The sequence below is a fragment of the Ammodytes marinus genome (genome assembly GCF_949987685.1).
Source record: "Ammodytes marinus genome assembly, chromosome: 13".
Lineage (NCBI taxonomy): Eukaryota > Metazoa > Chordata > Actinopteri > Uranoscopiformes > Ammodytidae > Ammodytes > Ammodytes marinus.
Window position 1 is genome coordinate 28278658 of NC_137217.1, and position 22292 is coordinate 28300949.

Sequence of the window (22292 nt, forward strand, 5' to 3'; positions counted from 1 at the left end):
TAAACAGGGATTACAGTAAACAATAAAAAAAATACTTTTAACATGATTTCTAAAGCTCCCAATAAAACCACATTTCTGCCTTTCTCTTGCCCTGACCATTGGCATTAGCACTATATTCAATGTATCAATGTAGCCTTGTGTTCATTGGCAAATAAGCAACTAAACTTAACCTAACCTAAATTAATATTCCCGTTTTTATTTTCTATCTCACCTCCATTCTTTTTTTTGCCACTATACTACTGTGTGCAGTATAGATGGAAGAGTATTGAGTTACACTAGTACTTATCCCTCCACACTTCTATTCTCCATATGGGCATACAGACAATAAAGCATTGAGTGTGAAAAGCTCCTCTATCCTGTATTTAGATGGCTCAACACACAGGCATCCAGGAAATGTCAAAGCTTATTGAGGGGGAAAAAAAGACGCCATTACAGGACCATACAGTGGAGCCAAGGCCGGAGAAATGAGTGTACGAGTAAAAACAAAGAGAGAAAAATTAAAGTGAGGGTTAGAGGATGGAGGGAGGGAGGGAGTGTAAGGAGAGATGGAGGGAGTCTATGCAAGAGAGAGAGAGAGAGAGAGAGAGAGAGAGAGAGAGAGAGAGAGAGAGAGAGAGTGGGGTAACATTTTCCATTTCCCCTTCCCATCATCCCCCTGTCAAGACATCAACCGCTAGCCGTTAGTAGCTAATTCCCTCTCTCTGCACGGGAACAGGGGGGAAAATGGTGGAGAGCCCTAAGTGTGTGTGTACTATTGACCCAGCTGATTGCACTGAAATGGGCTGAAGGTACTGGAAATCTTAACAAGCCCCGCGAAAATGTGGTTCTGGTTTTCACACTGCAAGTTACTTTGGACGATCAAATTTAAGGAGATTTTAAGACAAGACAAATAGGGTTAGACTCACTGTTCTGACTGTGTGCCTTGAATAATAACTATTATATAACTGTTTCTGCTCAAGTTATGTAAAAGAAGTTGTGGCGGGTAGTAGGAACCTAGATTATTGTTTCTGTCTTTACATTGCATTAAATTACGACTACTTCTTATAATATATCATACAGTATTTAAATCAAAACGTATTACTGTCATACTGGTTTGTTACATATATGTTGGAGTACATTGTCAGGAGTTTCAATTTGATCAGACTTGATTGTTTTATTCCTTAAGCACTTTAGGTTTTATAAAGAAAAGCTGCTCATATTTTTGAGATATTAACTTTGAATTGTAACTGAATGAGAGTTGGAGCTCTTTTGGAGCCTGTGGTACGAAACAGTTTTTCTAGACTGAGGCTGACATCAGTGACTCGTTGCAGTGCTGCATGCGGTAATTTCTCTTTCACTGTTTCCATTGGAAAAAGGCCTTCTCCTGTGTGTGTGATGGATTATGTGAAGACCAGCCACTTGACTTGGGGCCAGTTGTCATTTCCTGTTGTGTATGTGAAGTTTATTTTTTTTTCGTGTGTGTGTGTGTGTGCACCTGAAGAGAGGAGAAAGCAATGGAAGAAAAAGAGAGTGAGAGAGAGAGAGAGAGAGAGAGAGTGAGGAAATGTCTAAATGTCTGTGAGCGAAGGGGAAAAATGGCTGATTCATACCGCTGGAACAGTCGTCGCCACGCCAACCTCCCTCGCACTGGCAACGGTCTGGAGCGACACATCGACCGTGGACGCACTCCCTGGTGCAGCGAGCTGGGGATGAGAGAAACACACTTTAGAGAACAGAGCCGGCTTTGTGGAGAGAATAGAGTTAAAGATATTCACTGTGCAATGGATTCCCTACAGCACAGGTGTGTGGTTACCTGAAGCTGCTGCACTCAAACAATAGACTATGTTTAGCTGAATTGTGATTTTCCCCTCTTTTCTTTTTTTTGTAAGTCTTTATTGAACATGGTTAAAAAAAAATAATACAAACAAAAATAAAACGATTGAGCAGTAAAAAAGGAAAGAAATAAATTAAAAACAAACAAATGGGATCCTCAGGATCCTAAGCAACAAATACATAACTCAAATAACATAGTTCATGTTCAAAAGGGATAGGAAGAAGTTAAGAAAAACTTTTCTGGTCCTACCCCCTCTTATTTTTTATATTTAAAGATGGAGTCAGCGATTCTGGACAAAGCATGTTGTCAAAATCATTGTGATTATCTCCTCAGAGCATAGGCTTTGTTTTTACACTAGATTTTATTTAAGAAGACACACAGTACAAATCACAAGAAGATATTAACTGACAAAAAAAGTGATTTTGACAACAAGCATTCTCCAGAATAGCTGCCTCCACCTTTAATGTATTCTATCCATCATAAACAGAGTATGTGCTTAGCCCGACAGCTGGACTCAAAAATTCAATTGAAAGCACCATTATTAGACGCCATTCATTATCTCAAGTACCTTTCTCCTAGAACAAGAGTCTTTGAGCTGCGTACTTGCCAGCTTCATAAATGGATGCTATTCATTAAGTTGGTTCAAAACCTACATTTATGGCTGAAGACTAAATCTCTTACATTTTTGTTATAAGAGACATTTTTTCTCTAACCAGATGCCATTGTGAAACATATTTGTATATGCAAATTTGTTTTCTCTCTTTAAAAAAACAACAATCATTTCAATAATTATTGATTTCTCTTGTTGAATATGTGTGAATACTGGAGGGTTGGATACTTGCATTTAAGCAAATAAAGGAGGTAAGCATAATTATAGTAATATGTTTTCAAAAAATTAAAATTAAAACATTGTAGTCAAAGTGGGCTTAGAGGGAATCATAGATGACACGTTGAAAGCAGAGATATTCCAATTATAACACTGAAAACAGCAATCACTAGGCTCCAACTGGGTGTTTCTGTTGTTAGTCAGTTACACACACACACACACACACACACACACACACACACACACACACACACACACACACACACACACACACACACACAAAAGCATTCAGTTTTCATGAGACTACTGCTAACGGTTACTCAACAATAACAAGTAACCAAAATGCATATCATCTCTACTGAACAAAAAACATTTATCACCAAACTGTCAGCTTTTCAGGCACAAAGCAAAGACACCTTGTTATTACCATCAAGCATTTCTGAGATCATTGAGTGATGTATGAGGGGTTTTTAACGCTAAGGTAGAATTTTCTCAACCCATGTGAGACCTAAAATGGTTTCACTTTATTTATATACTTCACCTCTGAATGTCAGCAACAACAGTGTGTCAGCAAACTGTTGACAGCTGCATCAGTTTGGTATTTTCACATGATAAATGCTGTTTATGTTAAATACCGCACCCATACATTTATTGTGATACACATCTACTTTAAGTGACAATTACCTTTACAGTACGGTACCTAAAGTTAAGATTAGAAATGAGGTTTGGTTTACGGTTGCCTAAGTCACATAAATAGCTACGTTTGTTAAGGGGACTCCATGGTGACTGAGTAACAAATCAAAGCCATATTTAGGAATATTTTACCCTTCGACAAACATAATAAAGTTTTTGGCGAAAAACTGACGGATTGCGTAACATTTTCAGTTTCCCATGATTTGACAACTTCATATTTATTAAAAAGGTGGCATTGGGGTTTTAGAAAAAGGAGCTTTGGCCACATTTTTTAAAATTACATAAAGGTACAGTGCCCTGGTGTTACACTAAAGTGGAGCTGAGTGTGTGGACCATGGTTATATGCGAGTATTCAGAAGTACACACACTGATGATGTTGTTTATATGATATAGTTTATGTTGCTCTACTGAGCAGTACAGGCAGCAGTGCCACACCTCTTAGTTAATCAGTAACAGATGCTTAGTTGATGAAATATGTCAAATCCTTGAAATCCATGGAAATATGAAAATTACGAAGATAGGGGAAATTGGGGTTTTTCATAGTGTCAGCAACACACAGTTTAGTTTGGTTTAAAATTCCAGCGAGTGAAGCCAGTGTATACTGCGAACTTTCAGCATGAGAAGCCCCAGTGGGAACAGAACCCATAATTTTGGTAATTTCAGCGCGTCATGTGCTACTCATATTAACTGTGCACATTGCAAGAGGAAAAAATATCCCCAAAAAACATCTTACTGTGAGTAAATTAAAGTCAGAACTATGAGGATTGTGTTCATTGTTCCACGTTAAACCACAACCTTAGTAGACATTTTGGTAATACGGTCAATAAACGCCAATAGTATCACAGCAACATTAACATTAACCATCACTACAAAAACAATGTTTTATGGCCAAACTTTTTTTTTTTTTTTTATATATTTTTTGGGCATTTTTATGCTTTATTGATAGTGTAGAGACAGAGTTGAAATGGGGCAGAGAGGGGAGTGACATGCAGAGAACGACCGCGGGCTGAAATCGAACCCGGGTCCGCTGCTGGCCGAGGCCCATGGGGGGGGACGCCCTACCAACTGAGCTAAGGGCGCCCCTATGCCCAAACTCTTTGACTCTCGGTTAAAGAAAATGCAGGTCTGGCAAAAATACATACATCTTAATAATGTATTATTCATATATTCTACAAGATAGCTTTTCATAATTCTGTTTAAAAACAATGTTAGTTTCCAATACACTGCTGATATTGTGTTGAGTGTGGCTTAGAGGTGTGTCCTGATGAAGGATGTGTATAAAGCCACACCCACGGGGGGGGGGGGGAACCAGGGCCAGAGAATTTGTGCATTTCATCAATCAAGGAGTAAGGTATTTTCATAAAAAGAATGAGGAGACATTTCTCAGACTGATTCCAGTATTTTTTGCTTAGAAGTAATACAGGCTGACTTTCTAACTTGTGTCCAGAGACCACAGATGAAAAATAGCCTCTTAATTAACTCACATTGAAAGCTATGTTTAGTAATGTGCAATGCCCTTGTTCACTTGCAAAACGTTTTTAAATATAGATATTAAGGGGAATATTCATATTGATCCCCTCGGAAGGCTGCAATTTGCACAGATTGTTTGAAATGATCAGACTGACACTGTGTTTGCAATCTGATTGAATTGTATTTTCATCTGGCATTTTCAAGTTCTCTTCAAGGCAAGTATGAAAGCATAGTGCCTGTGGATCAGAAGACCTTGTAGATGAATGTGGTGTGGACCAAATCGTGCCTTACACTTATAGCTTTCCTAATATCTGCCTCATCAATACATTTAAGAAAAATGCAGGCAAATTAATTGTAAAAAAAAATTCTATAATTACTTACGGACACATTTGTCTCTGCTCTCGTAGTAGCCCGGACAGCACTGGTACCTCTTGCGGTAGTCCGTCTTGACCGCCTGCCTGTAGGCCGTCTTGTAGGTGATCCTGAAACAACAAGACAGTCAGACAGGAAGCAGGGACCCTCCACAGACAGGAACAGAAAGTCAGTCAGTACCAACAGGAAATATGTCGTGGCGATGCTGCTATACCTGTGGCGTGTGCATCTGTAGGAGGTCCGTGGGTCTGAGCAGGGCTCCTCTGTCACATGGTCAAAGGGATGGGAGTAGGACTCTTTCACTGAGGTGGTGAAGCTAAAAGCAGAAAAACATATATTATAAAAAATTAAACTTATTCACACAAAGTTTCCAGCTTTTTTTAAATTAAAAAAATAAGCCTTACTTTTGAAAAAGTGCCAATGTATTTTGTCTGAAATGGGGAGGATTTATTATGGCACTTAGTCAGGTCAACACTTTGTTCCAGACTGAAATATCTCAACTATTAGATGGATTGCCATGACATTTTGTACAGACAGTCATGGTGCCTGTCAACAATAAATTGTTAAGCAAAAATGCCAAAATAAATCACTGGTTCAAGCTTTTTAAATGTGAGGTATTTATTGATGCTTCTGTCTTCTTCAAATGATTATGAACTGAATGTATTTTCGGGTTTGAGAAAATCCATCCAGCAATCTACATACATCACCCTGAGATGTGTGAAATTATTACAGGCATTTTAACAACTGTCTGACATTTCATTCATAAAACAATTCCTCGATTGAGAAAAGACTAAGAGTAATCAGTTGCAGCCCTATGAATCTGAATAACTTTGACAATCCCTCACTTTCCTCTAATGCCATCATGAATTTCACAGTTATGGTTGTGAAAAGGCTCAACAACTATTGAAGAGACTGTCATGAATAGATCTGTGATAATAAATCAATGTCTGGACCCTCCTGAATCCTGTTAAAACCATAAAGTAAACTTTCAGTAATACAGTATGTCTGCAACCCTGTATGAGAAAACATGTTTTAATTGCGTTGGACTACAGCAGCATTTATTTATTCATTCTTTGTCCCAGTCATAACAGTCCTCACCTCTCCCACAGGCTGCACACATTGGGGTCTTTTGGGTTCAGGGACGAGCTCAGACCAATCAGGAAGCAGAAAAGCAACAGGATGGCGGAGATCTGCAGGGTCGGCATGGTCCTGAGGGAGGGGGGGAAAAGAGGGACATTTAGTGAGTGATGCAAAGCCAAAAAAATTAACCAAGTTCAGCACAGGGCCAAAATATACTCCTATTATTATTATTATCAATATGGGAGAAATATATAGAAAGCGGCCACAGTAAAATCAACATTTGTACGGTGCAAAAGCAATCTGGTTCTGCAACAATAACATAGGAGTTTCATGGTTTATTTGAGGCCATGCCGAAGAGACAATCTTATAGGTCTATATTTCTGAAGTTGTTTAATGGATTTAATCATAATATGAAATTATTAACTGTATTGTGTCCACTTCCAGGTATTTCAACAAAATAAAATTTAAAAAAGGCAGCAACTAAAAAAATGCAATAATTCAGCAGTTCTCTGTGAGGCCAACATACAGTGGAAAAAGTTGCACTCACATATGGAAGAGGTACAAACACATTTCCACTCCCGGTCTCAACTGGAGAGTAACATTGTTTTTGTTTTTCATTAACGGTAATTAACTTTTCACAATGTGGCGAATAGAAGAAAAAAATAATTGAATACAGGTTCTTGTTACCTCGAAATTACGATTACGATTTAGCCCCTGCCTGTTAAAGGGTTCATTAAATGCTCAGTGGAGGTAAGGCAAAGAGCCAGGCGTGATGCTGTAATGCTGTCTGCTGCCTGCTGAGCCCCACACACCGTCTCAACGTAAAACACAGGCAACAGGAGACAATGACAGCGGAACCAGACAGATAGTGTGTAAGGTAGAGTGAGAGCATAAGAAAACAGGAGAGAGAGAGAGGGATCAGAGTACGAAATGTGACACCAGGCTTTATCCTGACCCCTATCAATCAGTGCTACACTCCTCTGCTGTCCCCTTCCACACTCTAAAGCAGCATCTGGATCGGATCATTGCAACGAGCCCAAGAGAGAAAGAGAGCGCCTCGGCACAGGGACCCTGTTAGGCTCTCAGGGAGCAGAAGGGAGAACCATTTATTCCCCTAACCCCTTGAAATGTCCCATCCCATGGAAATAAAGACAAGTTCAGCAGGCCAGTGGTAAAAGCATCGTGGGAATGATTCGGCATTTCTAGCAAAAATTCAAAAAAAATGTCGGGAACGTCGATGTTGACATAGGATCGCTCAGAGACGCTCCACTATGTTTTCTCAACAAGTCCCATCTGACAGAATTACACACACACACACACACACACACACACACACACACACACACACACACACACACACACACACACACACACACACACACACACACACACAGAATTACTGTGGCACCAGCTTTCTCATGTCGACTCCACACGGCCTTAGGGGAGATGTCCGATATGTTGGGACAGTGACATAGCAGCCACGGATCAAGATTATCTCCCTTCGGTAAAGACACTCCTACAATAACATCTCAGGTCTCAGGAGGAGGAGAAACTACAACTGTATTGCTTACTGTTCAAACTTTAATAAAAGTGATATGAATGTTCACAGAGTATGTGTTTGGTGACTTGTGTGACCACTGTAAGCCGGCTGGAACCACATGGAGTTTTAAGTTTAGGCAATGAAAACTATATTTAGAATGAGTATGAGATTTGGGTCAAGTTAAAGATAGTAAGATACAACTAAAAAAGGATGTGTCTTGGGTCTCCCAATACAGGGTTTTTATTTATTATTGTATGACCATTTTCACCTGGTTGGTTTAGTTTAGGTGAGAAAAAATGTCTTAAAAACTTGGATAGGATTTAGGTCAAGGCAAAGTAAGAAACTCAAAACGATCAGTAGAAATAAATATGCATGATTTAGAGAGTTTTGACCCTGGTTTCTGTCAGTAGTTTCCATTTTCCCATTTCACTGTCAAACTATTTTCTCTCTCCGTCTCCTTCGTGTCATCTATTTGTGGCGGAGAGGCATATTTCTCTCACTTTTCATGCACATAAAATGCATTTCAAGTTGACGTATTCTAGAGAAATTTGGGGGGAGATTTTCGTGCGATGGGAACAAGATTTGCATGTGGTTTTGGGGGAATAATTACATGCCTCTAATACTGGCGAGGTCAGCGGTTCAATTCCCATCTGAGCCACTTCGTGTTGTGTTTACGAAATTTGTTCTCCCTTTGCAAAAGAAAAATACCTCAAAATAAGGATTATTTGGTGTGTGTGTGTGTGTAGCAGCGGTCCACCATAAATACCTTTGTGATCAATCAAAAGCCCATTTAACAGATTTACATCTCCACCAACTGTGTCCAGTGGCTGGTTATCGCTGCTGGAGATTTGGCATGTTGTGTGTGTGTGTGTGTGTGGACTGCGGCATAAATCAGTACGCGAAAGCACACAGATCTTCTGCTTCTGATAAACCGGACTCTTACGCGCCCCACACACATCCTGCGTCTACCTCTGGAGCGCGTCGCGTTACCTTACTGCTGCCTCTCTCGGACTTTTCTCGGACACACATGCAACGTCTCAGCAGCTGCTGCTGCAGCGCTGCTTCTAAAAGCCCTATCTTTCTACATAAAGTTTTCATAGATAATTCCCATTAAAAATGAAGTTCTTTCATGTCATCTATGATGCATATGATTTATATTGAGTCTGGACAGTAATCCGTGCGCCCCATTGTAATTTTTTTTCTTTTTTTTTTTTGCCATATTTTCGCTTGTTGGAAGTTTTATTTTGAAGGGGACACACCAGGAAATGGTGAAACTACAGCGAAAGCTGCCAGTATGAAGTCAATATGACTCTCAGCAGAGTATTTCTCTATCAGTTAAAGCACAGAGACGCGAGAGAGACGCGCTGCTCTCAGAAAAAAATAGGCGAGCCTCCTGAGGTGAAGGGGAGCGTCGCTGCAGACGTGCCTCCGACGCGCCTCAGCAGTGCGTCTGAGGTTGGATGTGTGCTCGCTCTACGTTGATTTCACAGTCTGTGACCAAAAGTCAGACGCAGACGCGAGGTAGACGCGCAGTAGAGGTAGGATGTGTGTGGGGCGCGTTACTACTACTCTCCTTACCCAGCCGTCGGGAGTTAATTCACTTGTTGGCACGAACACTAACGCCTAAGAAATCTGTGCCACAAAAACAGACTTTTTATGAGAGGCAGGGCATATGGCTTTTGTTAAGGGGAGAGTCATCAACTTCGCCAGCCACTTCATTTGACTATAGGGGTAAATATTTTTCATTACCTTCTTTTTCATTTTAATTGTGCTTCAGTAAAAGGGGCTTCCAAACCGCATGGGAATTCTTAAATGCTGAGAAAGAGGGGCTTAATGAGTGCAGATGGAGTTGTTTTGAAGTTCGGCTGTCGTTTGCACTGCATGTTACTGTCGTGGACCTACAGTGTAAGAGGTCTGTAGCTCCAGGTGGTAGTATCATCAGCTGGTTACTGGAGTCTTCAGTAGTTTTTATAGTGAGTAGAGGAGAAGGCAGGTAGGCAATACTCTGTATACCACTTTGGACTGATTTGATTCTTCCCTTTTCCTCTTTCTCACATACTAGCCTAAGTAACCTTTGACTCCAATACACTCTGCCCAAAGCTATCATTATTTCCTTTGAGCTTTTTCCAAACTGCAGCCCTGACCCTTTTCACTTGGACAAGGAGAGAAAAGCACCAATAGCGTGACGTCTTGCAAAAGCTTTTTTTCCATTCGGTTTTGATACGTTTTAGCATTTAGCTAACAGCTAGCTGGCGGTAATGTATGCAGTGCACACACCGCCACAGTTTCCATACGTGGGTTAAAGAGGTGAAGTCTGGCGCAAGATCAGTGACAAGAAAACTATAACAGTAGAGGTTGCTGCTTTAACATTATTCTGGACTTGTTCTGTAATGCAAAAAGCAGACAATCTCATCCAGCACAAAGACACTTTCATGTGGCTCTATAAACCCATAGAGAATAAGCAAAATACCACACACACACACACACACACACACACAAAGGCATATGTGCATGTACTGACACACACCCATAACGTCCATGTGTGTACATATGCACACTCCAGTGTCCACTACACAGTCAATCACTCTTTCAATGACTGATCATGTGTTTGTGTGTTCTGGAGACTTTACACACACACACACACACACACACACACACACACACACACACACACACACACACACACACACACACACACACACACACACACACACACACACACACACACACACACACACACAAACACACACTTTAAATGAGTCCCATACGCTGAAACCGAGTTCAGAGAGAAACTATTTTTAGAAACTGAGGACTTTTAGCTAATTCACTGAGGTTCTATTGACTCATACTGTCAAAGCCCAAAGCAGCGGCCCACGCATACACACATCGTACCGACTGAGGAATGCTGTGAGCTGTTTTTAAGAGCTCCGCAATTCTCTTTCCAGAACCGCACAGGGGACAGTGAAAACAAAGCCCCAAATGAAAACAGATGCACTGGTTTTCATATTAATCTAAGACACTGGTACCCATGTTACTACATTTTCAGTTTCAATTAAGGGCCCCTTAGGATGGATAAGTGCTGACAACTGAAATATTATTTTGATTCGATTTCATGCGAGAGAGGCAGCCATTTTCTTGACTGATGAGTGTTCCCATCGGACTGTGTGTGTTCATATTGGTTTAGCAGTCAGGACAGAAGCTACACACATGTAGAAACAGGACATTCATTTTTGATGTGATTGTCAATACCATGAAGTAACAAACAACCTGATAATGGGATAGTTCAACATTTCAGTAGGCAGGCTTCTTTGCTTTCTTTCCGAGAGTTACGTGGAAAAGATTGATACCACTGTCAACTCTGTTCATTGGCCAGGAGACATTTAGCTTAGCTTAGCATACTGACTGGAATCAGGGGGAAACAGCTAGCCTGGTTCTGTCCAAAGGTAACAAAACCGCCCTACCAGAACCTCCAGCTACATATGCTAATACATGAACTTATTGCACATTGTATCTCTTTTGTTTCATCTGCACGAAAACTAAAAGAGTACCGAAAAATGTACCACTTTCATAACAGTTTACTCAGAAATGTTTAAAAATGGAAGCAAAGCACATGATAGTGACTGAACTGTTTGCGTGTCTGTTCCACCTAACCTCAGATCTCTGTCTCTGCTTATTTCTACGCAGTACAATTATGGTAGAAAACATTAGTCACCCACTGGAAGGGAACGAATAGTGGGGGGAAAATAAAAAATAAAATAGACAGAGAGAGTAACATATTGGCTTTAAGAGAGACAGTGAGCGAGAGTATACAGTCTCTGCCAAATACAAGTTCATTTTCATGTCGAGGTGCTTCTCTGATGTCATATGAACTACTATGTCTCTTCATCTTCAAGACTCTTCTATTCTCTTTCTTTCTTTCTTTCTTTCTTTCTTTCTTTCTTTCTTTCTTTCTTTCTTTCTTTCTTTCTTTCTTTCTTTCTTTCTTTCTTTCTTTCTTTCTTTCTTTCTTTCTTTCCAAAGCCGTTTTAGAGCTTATCTTGGCGTTGCAGCCTCCCGCCCCGTTCTTCCAGAATCAATAACATAAAAAGTTCAAATGCCTTAATTATGTGCAATATTTTAAAAACCGCAAACCAAAGTCAATGAGGCAACCAAAGCAAGGAAGCAGGTTGAAATATACTGTAGATTTTCATGCAGGCTTGTTTCTGCTCATGAGTTATGAAACACGATCCCACAGGTGCAATGTGTTCTTGGAAGTGGGAATGAAACTGCAGATAATCTATGTCTTGTGTCATGCTTTCATCCATGTAATAAGTTACTTTACTACCCCACTGCAGTCTAATGTTTGATGTAAAGAGTTCATATAAAACAGGCTAACTTGACAATGAAAGATGCCAGGTTAGAGCGGACAGTTTTTTTTTTTGTTTTTTTTTAACCTTTATTTATACAGGTATATCCCATTGAGACCGAAGACTCTTTTGCAAGGGAGACCTGTTTTCCTTTCCCACGTTACCATTCACACACACATTCATACACCGATAGCAGGCTAACTATCGACATTCACACGAGGCAAGGTAGGTTAAGTGTCTTGCCCAAGGACACAACAACTATGACACAGGTGGCAGGGCGGGGATCGAACCCGCTCTACCAACTGAGCCACAGTCGCCCCAGTTTGTTTTTCTGTTGAGACAACATTTTAATAGAAAACAAAACTGGAACTGAATACTGTTGCAAAATAAGATGTTTTTAATAACAAATGTTTAGGATTAAAAGGATTTATTCTGGGAATAGTTTGCAAATAAAATCAAGGAACTTGGAAGGCCGTTTAAATGAAGGCAGGTGCTCCTCTTTAAATTTGCTTTTTAAACATGATCATTTCCTGAACTTTGTATTAGTAGTTCAAATACAAAAGTGTTCGATGAATGAAATTACAGAATTCAGAATACATTTAAAAAAGAATAAAAGCAGTCAGCCCAAAGGCACTCCCAGTCCCTACTGAACTTCAGGGAGCAATTTAATCGACCAGTGGTTCCCAATGGGAGGGATATGGGACTGAGTGGGTTAGCTCTATTATAATGCCATTAAAACAATGACAGAGCAGAATTGAAGAATCATTGCTCTTATATCAAAATGTACACCCAATGTTAGCTCTGTACAAAGTCAAATCTCAGAGACAAAATCCTAGAGGAAACAGGAGTCTGAGGCTTAATTTCAGGCCCTTTAAAGGCTGCTTGACATGAGAGGGTAAATGGGAAAAGCAGTGCACTCAGCAGCACAATCGAGAGCCATATAAGCTGTATAAACCTTTAGCAAAAGACAAAGAAACTGAGACCAAAGCACAAAAAATCAACTCAAATCTTTCTTGGCAACAACATGGTCACCGTCACACAGCGCATGATTAAAGCGTCGCTGTGCACAATTACACTCAGAAGTTGGCCTGTACAGTGTGCGGTGTGTATCACAGTCTTAAGGAGATTTAAATGATCAGCTTCTGATTGTTATCATCACGGGTATCGAGGAGAAGAAGGAAAAAAACGTCCTCCACAGGATATAATAGAGCCACAGGTTTACGTCACAAATTTACAGTTGAGCTCTTAGAATAACAAATCTATAAAACTGCACCGAAACGGCAGAAACTGGAATAAATTAGCCCGAGTCCTTGGTGTGACACATCGACCGCAGTCACCCCCCTTTCCCCTCTCTATTTCTCTCTCTCTTTCTCACTCTCTCTCTGCCCCTCTCTCTCTGACTCTCTCTCTCTCCCTCTCTCTCTCTCTTGCCCCTCCCCATCCCACCCTCACATTAAACTGGAGTTACTGTAAACTGAGTACAAAAGCCATAATTCTTTACATCTGGGGCTCTGGTCTTCTTGGCTTGGAAGGACAGGTTCGGTTGAGCTGGCACAAACACACTCCCCAAGTTGCTGCTCTATGCCTCATGTTGGGTGGGTGGGTGGGTGGCTGGTTTGGAGGAGGGTGTGTGTGTGTGCGTGTGCGTGTGTATGTGTGTGTGTGCGTGTGTGTGTGTGTGTGTGTGTGTGTGTGTGTGTGTGTGTGTGTGTGTGTGTGTGTGTGTGTGTGTGTGTGTGTGTGTGTGTGTGCGTTTGTGTGTGTGTTGTGGGGTTGGGCAAAGACCCTTAACAACACACTGGGGACTAGAGCAGAAACAATTACACGCCACACCCTGAAAAATGTAACGCGAGAACACACACATTAAACTTCAGACAAACACACAGCCACGTATGACATGCTGCTCATCATCAGTCATGCCACACCACGGACCTTACACGCCTACACCAACACGTTCCGCTCTGTTTACAGTAAAGACAAGCGTATACGGTAAAAAAGGTATTTCTGCCACATAAGCTGAAACACCCCCACACACACACACACACTGGAAAATAAAAAGCTTTTGGAAGTGGAAAACTCTTGGCAGCTGATATGCAGTTGACGTTTCTCGGGGGAGTTGCGTGACAAAAGGATGATCTAGAGAGGGAGAGAGAAGGGCTTACACAGATCTCAGAGCCTCTGCAGTGGTTGATATCTGCTAAATTGATGCTAAAGTGAGGTTAATATTCTTGAACTTTTGAACTTTTCAAAACTTCACTTCAATTGCACTTCATTTCTGTTTCTTTTGCCTCCATTTTTTAAGACAGTTACATTGTCTTAATTCTTAATTTGACTCCTTCACTCTGCAACTGTATCTTATAATTACGTCAGCAGATCTGACCCACAGTTTGGCCTGAGCTTCCAGAAATAACATGGGAATAAAGAAATGAATTTGATCCTCCCCGACAAAAGACTTTCTTACTAACAGGCTCTTAAATACAAGGACAGATGCCCAGAGCAGCTCGCCAATCTGACCTTGAGTTAGAGTCATTCTAAAGCTGTGTGAATTAGAGCCGCTGTGATGGAAAAAAAAACCTAATGAAATCACCTCATGTCAACTCTGTTTCGCATCTACAGTGAGGCCGGCTTTCAATTTGGCATTCTCAGGCATTGTGGTCTAGGATCCTTAATTTAACTGGGCAAAACAAGATCCCTATGCTTGATTCCCCATTACATTAATTCAAGCTTAGGTCCAAAGGGGATCATTGACTGTGAGTAGCAGTACATCATATCAGGCAGCAGATCTGCGGTCACATAAGCTGTCTTGAACATAATTTTTTTACTTCACTTTCATTTTATATTCCGGTTTATGTCACCGCGCAGCAGCCGACCAAATTCAAACGTAAGACAATCTCAATGTAAAATGTGTAGTTACATACAAAACCCCCAAACACAGAAAGATGTTTTTTTTCTAGCACTGGTCAATTTTACGATTTTTGGCTATTATTTAGAAATTGCCAAATGTCCTTATTTATTCAAAATCATTTGTTTAATGTTAGTAATCAACCCTCCAAGTTTCATGATGATATGTATAAAATAATTTTTTTTCCCCCTGTTGACCTACAGTTTCTCACCTTTACTAAGTGGACATGAAAGCAGAAGTCGATTTACGATGACGGTATCTAAGAGAATGCAATGTGCGATGACCACACCTTTTCCTGAAGTGGTAAAGAGCTGGTAGTTAGAGAAGCCCAAGTGTGTGTGTGTGTGTGTGTGTGTGTGTGTGTGTGTGTGTGTGTGTGTGTGTGTGTGTGTGTGTGCATCCGTTTGTGCATGTGTGTGTGTGTGTGTGTGTGTCCGTCTGTTTATTTTGGAGATTGTCTTTACGAATGAGGTCAGAAGGGACATGAGACAGCCTCAGTACACACAGTGATGGAGAACAGAGCCGGGGCATAAGAGTAGTTGGAGTGATAAGGTCACCATGGTAACCCTGTTGTTTTGGACCACAGTAGGACACAAACATGAGCATGAACATGGAGGGGCAGAGGGCCAGACAGATTTAGTGATTTACTCCTATCTGCAGTGAAGACCATGTAGGGACTGCAACAACACTGATACAACGTGAACTGAATTAAACTTCTGCAGCAAGATGGAACCAAAAAGCTTTTAGCTGCACAAATCCAGCATCTGATGATTTATTTACTCTGAGATATCGGAAAAACATCCACTTAGAAATCAACTGGGCTGGAAAATAGACCGATCAGTGAGCTATGTGGATTGGTTTGCTTTTTCTGTATAAGGAATTTGAAATAACCATCTCTGCACTTTTGAACCTGGTGAATGTGTATGTAAAATATTACACTGCTGATCTAAAATTATGCAGGACTCAGCAACTGCATGAAATTTGTTTACACGTTCCACATTAAAAGATCATTTATAATTGCTCTTTTGAATTATATGTAGAAAATCAGATCTGATATGCCTTTCTAGCATCGGTCAAGGAAAGTGTCTCGTGTGATGCAGTTTGCCTAAAGCAGCCTCCTCTGTCACTTGGTTGTAAATATTTGTGGTGAATAGAAAACAAAATTGAAGGCAGAAATTGAGTTTCAACAAACAGATATGTTGTTGTTTAGAAGAGTACACATGGATGGAGGGCTTCTCCTCACAACAAGCCCACTGTATAACATCCTCAAAAGACAGACAAAGGTATTGTGTGTTATTGTAAAGCACCAATAATACATATAAGTCCTTTTTAATAATCAAATACAATGTTGTGCACTGATTCCTGTGACCAATTATCTAACACGCTACCGCAGTATAAGTCACCGGGGAATGGAATTAAAACAAATGTTGTCTTGTGATCTCCGGGGACATCGAGGAGAGAAACAAATAAATATTCACTCACGAAATGTTTACTTTTTGGCAGATGTGTGTGTGATCTGATGTGGTTTACTGTGAGACTGTCTTTTTGTTGTGGAGCCGGGCCTCCCGCCAGTTGGAGGCCTTTTGCTGTCCCTGTTGCATTTACTCCCGACACGTTTGCGGCACGTGCGCTTCGCTATACACAGAGCCACAGTGCAAACGGCTGCCATGGTCCGTCCACACTCCAGACCATAACCACAGGCAGGATGACTGTGGCCACGATGGTCAGAGAGAAGCAGAAGGGTCCCACAGAAACACATTCAAACACACTGGCACGCTGTGATAAATGCACCAACGCACCTCAGCCCGAGTGCAGCATAAACAAAAACACAGACTTAAAAACACCTTAGGGTTGAAATCACGTCTGGTCTCTTTAAACAAGAGTGTTTTATACAAAGTTTGAGCGAGCGAAATGGTGGAAAACCCAAAATGGAGGGCCCTGGCTGAGGTTTTCCGAGGGACATGACCATAGCGCGCTGTAATTATATGTCCTGTAATGCTCTGTTGATCATGCTGGTGCAGAGACACATAGAGGCCTTATAAAACACACAGCTTTTTCCACAAACCGTGACCAGAAAACATAGCTTTGCATTGTAAACCCTCACAGTGAGAACACAGGCCAAAAACCTCACGGTCCACAACAAGAAGGCCGAAGCTTGTAAGAAACATAAGTAGTGTTTCAAAATGTGCAGTTCTGTTTTATGCAGAAATTCATAATTTCACATGAGCCGTGTGCGTCCACAGTGTGGCTTTATCACAGTGTGGCTTTATCAAACAGTGGCGGGATCGGGATAGTATTCTTTATGATTTGATGGTAAAACAAACCATACAAACCAAGAAGGAAATCAAATTCAGAATTATACCACAAAATTAGCATCTGTCATTTTTCCGCCTGGATTTACGCTGCATGCCGAGCACCATGTCATATTAAATCTAACATATTCCCCCTTGTAGCCTTAATTTAAAAACTAAGTTAGAAGAAAATATTGAAATAAGTTATCATATTGCACATGTGATGGACAGATTGTGGCGTGTTCCAATACATTCCATTATTGTCAACTTGGACCGATAACTTATTAGCACTCAAGAAAGTACAGTAGTTATGCATTTGACATTTGGTTATAAACCAAAAGTATTGGACAAATTAAACATAAGATGATGGTGCCAGATGAGAAGTGAAGGGATCGTCCTTAGGGGGACATCAGTGTCTTAACTGAAGGAATAACAACCCATCTATATAATAGTGGTTGAGACATTTCCATTAAAACCACAAGTGTCAACCGTATGGTGGCACTAGAAAAACATGTGTGCCAAACCAACTCAGTCACAGATGTTGAGATTTCCCGGAATAAGTGAAAAAATATGACCTGGTGCTTGTGGCACTAAATGAAAAAAACAAGTGATCATCAAAGTCATTAAGATTAATCCTGTAGGCACTATAAATGTCTGTACAACATTTTGTCTGTAAAGTTGTAATCAACTGCAATGTATCCTTTCAATGAAAAACATATTCACCACACAATGGCACTTGGATTTCAAACCTCACTGAATCATGTTCAATCTATTTGAAAAGATCTCTTGGCCATAATGAGTCTATAAGCAGGATATTTTCTAATGGCTGCATCACTCCACTGATCAGCAGGAATGTCCTGTGTGCCATTGTTTCAGAATGAATCACAGACGAACTGTTGATTCAGACACACACTTCCTCCTCATCTCTTCCTGTGCTTTACTACTACGAATTCGCCACTGGCATTCAGGAAGCTCGTGCCTGCACTCTGACTGTGAATGTTTTATGCGAGTCAAGTTATCCTCTTGAATTTGTAATATCATTGTATTAATTTGTGATGAGGGTCACAATGGCTGTAATCTGACTAAAATAGTACAATGATGCTGTTTTATTACTTCCTCATCTCAAAGTGGGTTAATAATTTTAGATTGAAAAACTTATTTTTTTCATTTCTTTTTTCAGGCTTCTTTATAGAAGGATTTTTGCAGCTCTACTTCCATCGAACTCAATGGTAAGGAGTTTGGGTTTTAGATCATTTTGCAAAACAATTGAGGCTGCAACTAACCATTTGTACCTTTAATTTCTATTATTATTATCTGCCTATAAACTCTATTTATTCATAAATTAACTGGCCTCTAAAACATCAGAAAACTGTGAAAATAAAAGAATCCTATACAGTTCATCCCAAAGGTAAGTCATCAAGTTTTCACCAACTAAAATAAGAAAACATGTTAACTAGATGTATAGCTTTGTCAAAATATAGCAAACAAAGAATAATTGTTCGCCTTTACTAAAAGTGTATCCTTACATAGAAATTGTGATATCGAAAGTCACATCTAAACTCTTTTGCATACAGTAAGTTTGGAGTTAAAAAAAAGTGCTTCTCTAGCAGAAAATTTTACCTAGAAAGCTCACTCGGAAAAAGCTGCACAGTGACTTTTTCCTGAGCCTGTAATTTGTCCTTCAACACGTCGGTAGCATTTAATTACACCTTTGGCGCCTCTGATGTGTCGGCCCTTTTTACAGATCAGAGCATCAACCTTGTCCTCGCTTTCCCACTGTGACAAGTTCATGTCTTTACTAACACGGCCTCCTTTCTATTTGCTTAATAACGCCTCCAAAAACTAATTATTCCTGTCCCCCCTTTTTTCAGGGGGGTCAGAAAGTTGTGGGAAAGTCTGCTTTAAAGAAAGATTCATAGGGAACTTTGGTCACTGTGTGTGTGTGTGTGTGTTTATCTGATCTTCCTAAGATTAAACTATGCAAGAGGACAACACTTATTCATCTATATTTATTAGCAGAGTAGCTAAAACCAAAACAGAGCCATGAGGTCAAGAGCCTTTGGAATCTTCAGAGGAGCTAAATAAAACAGAAACATCCTCCAATGAACACTGGCAGCTATCACACGCTGACGATGTTATGATGTATGTGAGCACAATAACTTTGTTGTGTAGGATCTAGTGCGATATGGGGCCTCGGCATTGATATTTCAATCAATTGTGCTACACTACGGTAAACAATATGGCATTCCACCTGCAGAAACCTCATGTGTGCAATGAGTTTGTTGATGCATCTGCTGAAAAACATCTCTGTCCGTCTTAAAGAAAGCCAAATAATCCTTCTTACTGATGAAAGCGGTTAAAACTGCAACTGTTGCTGTGGTTGATTCTCTGTCTTGACTCAGAATAGATTATGGAAAAGGTCAATTTGAGTCTAAATTTGGTCTCAAACTGATCTGGAAAGCATCAGGAACTTGGACACACTTTTGCAATTAACACAGTTGCAGTTGCACTGAATGTTTGTAGCACGCTTAGATGGAAACTTGCTATTTCCCTGGCTGAGCGGTTACAAGCATATTTGTATCTGCAACATTTCCAAAACAGTAATCAAAAGACAAGTCGTATTGATGTTTTAGTTTTTTCTACAATCTCTATAAACAAATCCCTTGAGAAGACCAAAACCAACCATTGATCCAATTAACAAGCTTGTGCTTTTAGTCATAGCCTCAGACTGATACCATGTATTGTATGGAGCTCCAAATACACATCAGTGAGTCACACTGTCGCACTGCCTGGTATGTTACTTCATGATAAGGAACACTGTAGTTTACTTTCCTGCTGCTGTAAATACTCACTACGATGTGTGTTAATCCGCTAAAAATAGACCCTACCAAATGCACAATTTACTTCTATTTAAGTCAAATTTTAAAGGTTATTACAAAGCTTATTTTTTTATGAAAGCATATCTTTGTGTGTGGTTTGTAGAGATGTATGTCCTCAGTTATAAGGTATGGGCTTTGGGACACTAGTATAGTTAAAGAGCATTCAGAGGCGGAAAAACACATTGGTGGTTTCGGGATGTTTGTCAGTAAGGAACATACAAAAATATACAACAGTACACCAGACTCATCCTTTAAACTTAGCTGAATAGAAATACAACAAATATTTCACAAACCTAATCATTTAGTCACACTTATGATTATATACTGACTCACTTGTGCAAAGACTCATACACACAATGGCCGTAGAGTGTGATATATGCTAAGAGCACATCTGGATGTACTTCAAGTATGGTGACACACGCAAAAACAATCTAAATGTATTTCACAGCTTTTGCCAAACTTCACAGTCCGTCCCTCCAGGGCATATCGATCACTGGTGTGCAGTCCTCCGATCGCTCGTTTGACTTGTACTTTCTTAAGAGGGGAAACAGCCCATCGGTCTGCAGACACTAAAGGGAAACGCTGAACCACTGCAGGCACCAAAAACTGCCAACTCATCACAAAAACCAACATCGGCCATAAACACAGATGTGCACGCACAGGCCTGCTCCATGTACCTCAACACAAACACACACACACACGCGCAAGCACGCATGCCCGCACGCACACACACACACACACACACACACACACACACACACACACACACACACACACCTCTTTCTTTTCCTTCCATTATAACCTTTGTTTTGGCTGAAGAGCGTGCAGATTGCTTACTCTGGTCTTGACCCTCACGGTAGGGGAGACGCTGTCCAAGTTCTGTAGGAGAGGTGTGAAATCAAACACCATCTGCTTTGGCACCAAACCTACCACGAGCGACAGAAGCTGAATGAGTTACAGTGTCACAAAAACCCAATTATAAAATCTTATTTTAAATATTTATTGCTGCTCTTCGCATTTTCGATTTTCTGAATGGAACAAGGCCTACTGTATAAAACAATTGTGGTCATATTTTCAAGTGTTTTGTTGATAAAGTTTGGGTAAACTATGGGCTTACTGGGGGGTCTATGGCGACTGACAACATTATCCTTATCCCACATGAGTGTCTGCGGGTGGCTGAATGATATCACAAGAAGCATCGTCCTTTTCTGAGACACCAGGTCTAACTGCAACATATTCCATACTGAGGATAAGGTTCCCAGGCAACAGTCTTTAAGTCATGGTTGTATGAAAGAAAGGGCAATTTACAGTAACACACTTTAACCACGCTGCATCTGGTTTCCATTAACACAACACTTTGAATGTGACTGGCTGGCAGCGCTCTTTTCTTTTTTTTCTCTTCTCAATTTGCAGCTGCTACGACGACACGGTGAGCTGGGAACCGTTTGAGTTGGTGCGGCCATCTTTCTCTGTTGTTGGTGATGTTTTTTCTATCACTTGTTTAGAGGATTAACCTTTAAAAACCGACATGATTTGGGGGTTTAAGGATCCTGGGTGATATACCATAGACTCAAGAGTTGGTTGCTGCCCTGCGGGGTGGAAGCTGCAGACTGGGAGACAGATGTGCATCTAGATCTATGCCATGTGCTCAAGCGTCTGCCGGCAACCCAGGTACCAAGATAAGACTCGGCCAAAACATTAACATATGCATCCAGCACAGTATTAGGCAGGTAGAGTTTTACCCGAATATTTATCAGTTATTATCTCTACGGGTTTGGATTTCTTTATCAGCTTTTTTCAGGAAGTCCATCCTGGCCAATTAAATTCCTTCAAGTAAAACCCCCATTGATTTATAGGCCTATACCTCTGTCACATGGTTGTGCTGCCTTTCTGGAAGGACAGAGTGGAAACCTGCAACTTATTAAAGTGATTTTCTTTACACACACACATAGCCCTAAAAGCTCCTTCTCCGTCCCTCTCTCTCTCCGTCCCTCTCTCTCTCTCTCTCTCTCTCTCTCTCTCCAGATGGGCCTCATTCTGTGAGCATCTGGAAGTTAAGGCCTTATTTTCTTCACAAAAA

At 40.5% G+C, this 22292-nt stretch overlaps 1 protein-coding gene across 3 annotated transcripts in view; it reads right to left on the minus strand.

Annotated features, from left to right (window-relative positions):
* pear1 (platelet endothelial aggregation receptor 1) overlaps positions 1-22292 on the minus strand; it is a 45078-nt gene that overhangs the window by 16487 nt on the left and 6299 nt on the right. For 2 of the 3 annotated variants that reach the window (XM_080039695.1, XM_080039694.1), the window contains exons 2-5: positions 6273-6383; positions 5389-5490; positions 5184-5284; positions 1590-1682 (exon numbers count right to left, since the gene is read on the minus strand). In XM_080039695.1, the coding sequence (XP_079895821.1) occupies positions 1590-1682; positions 5184-5284; positions 5389-5490; positions 6273-6379 (403 nt within the window). In that variant the 5' untranslated portion in view covers positions 6380-6383. Of the gene's footprint in view, positions 1-1589; positions 1683-5183; positions 5285-5388; positions 5491-6272; positions 6384-21049; positions 21091-22292 lie in introns of those variants that run through there. The other variant, XM_080039696.1, reaches the window with a different exon arrangement.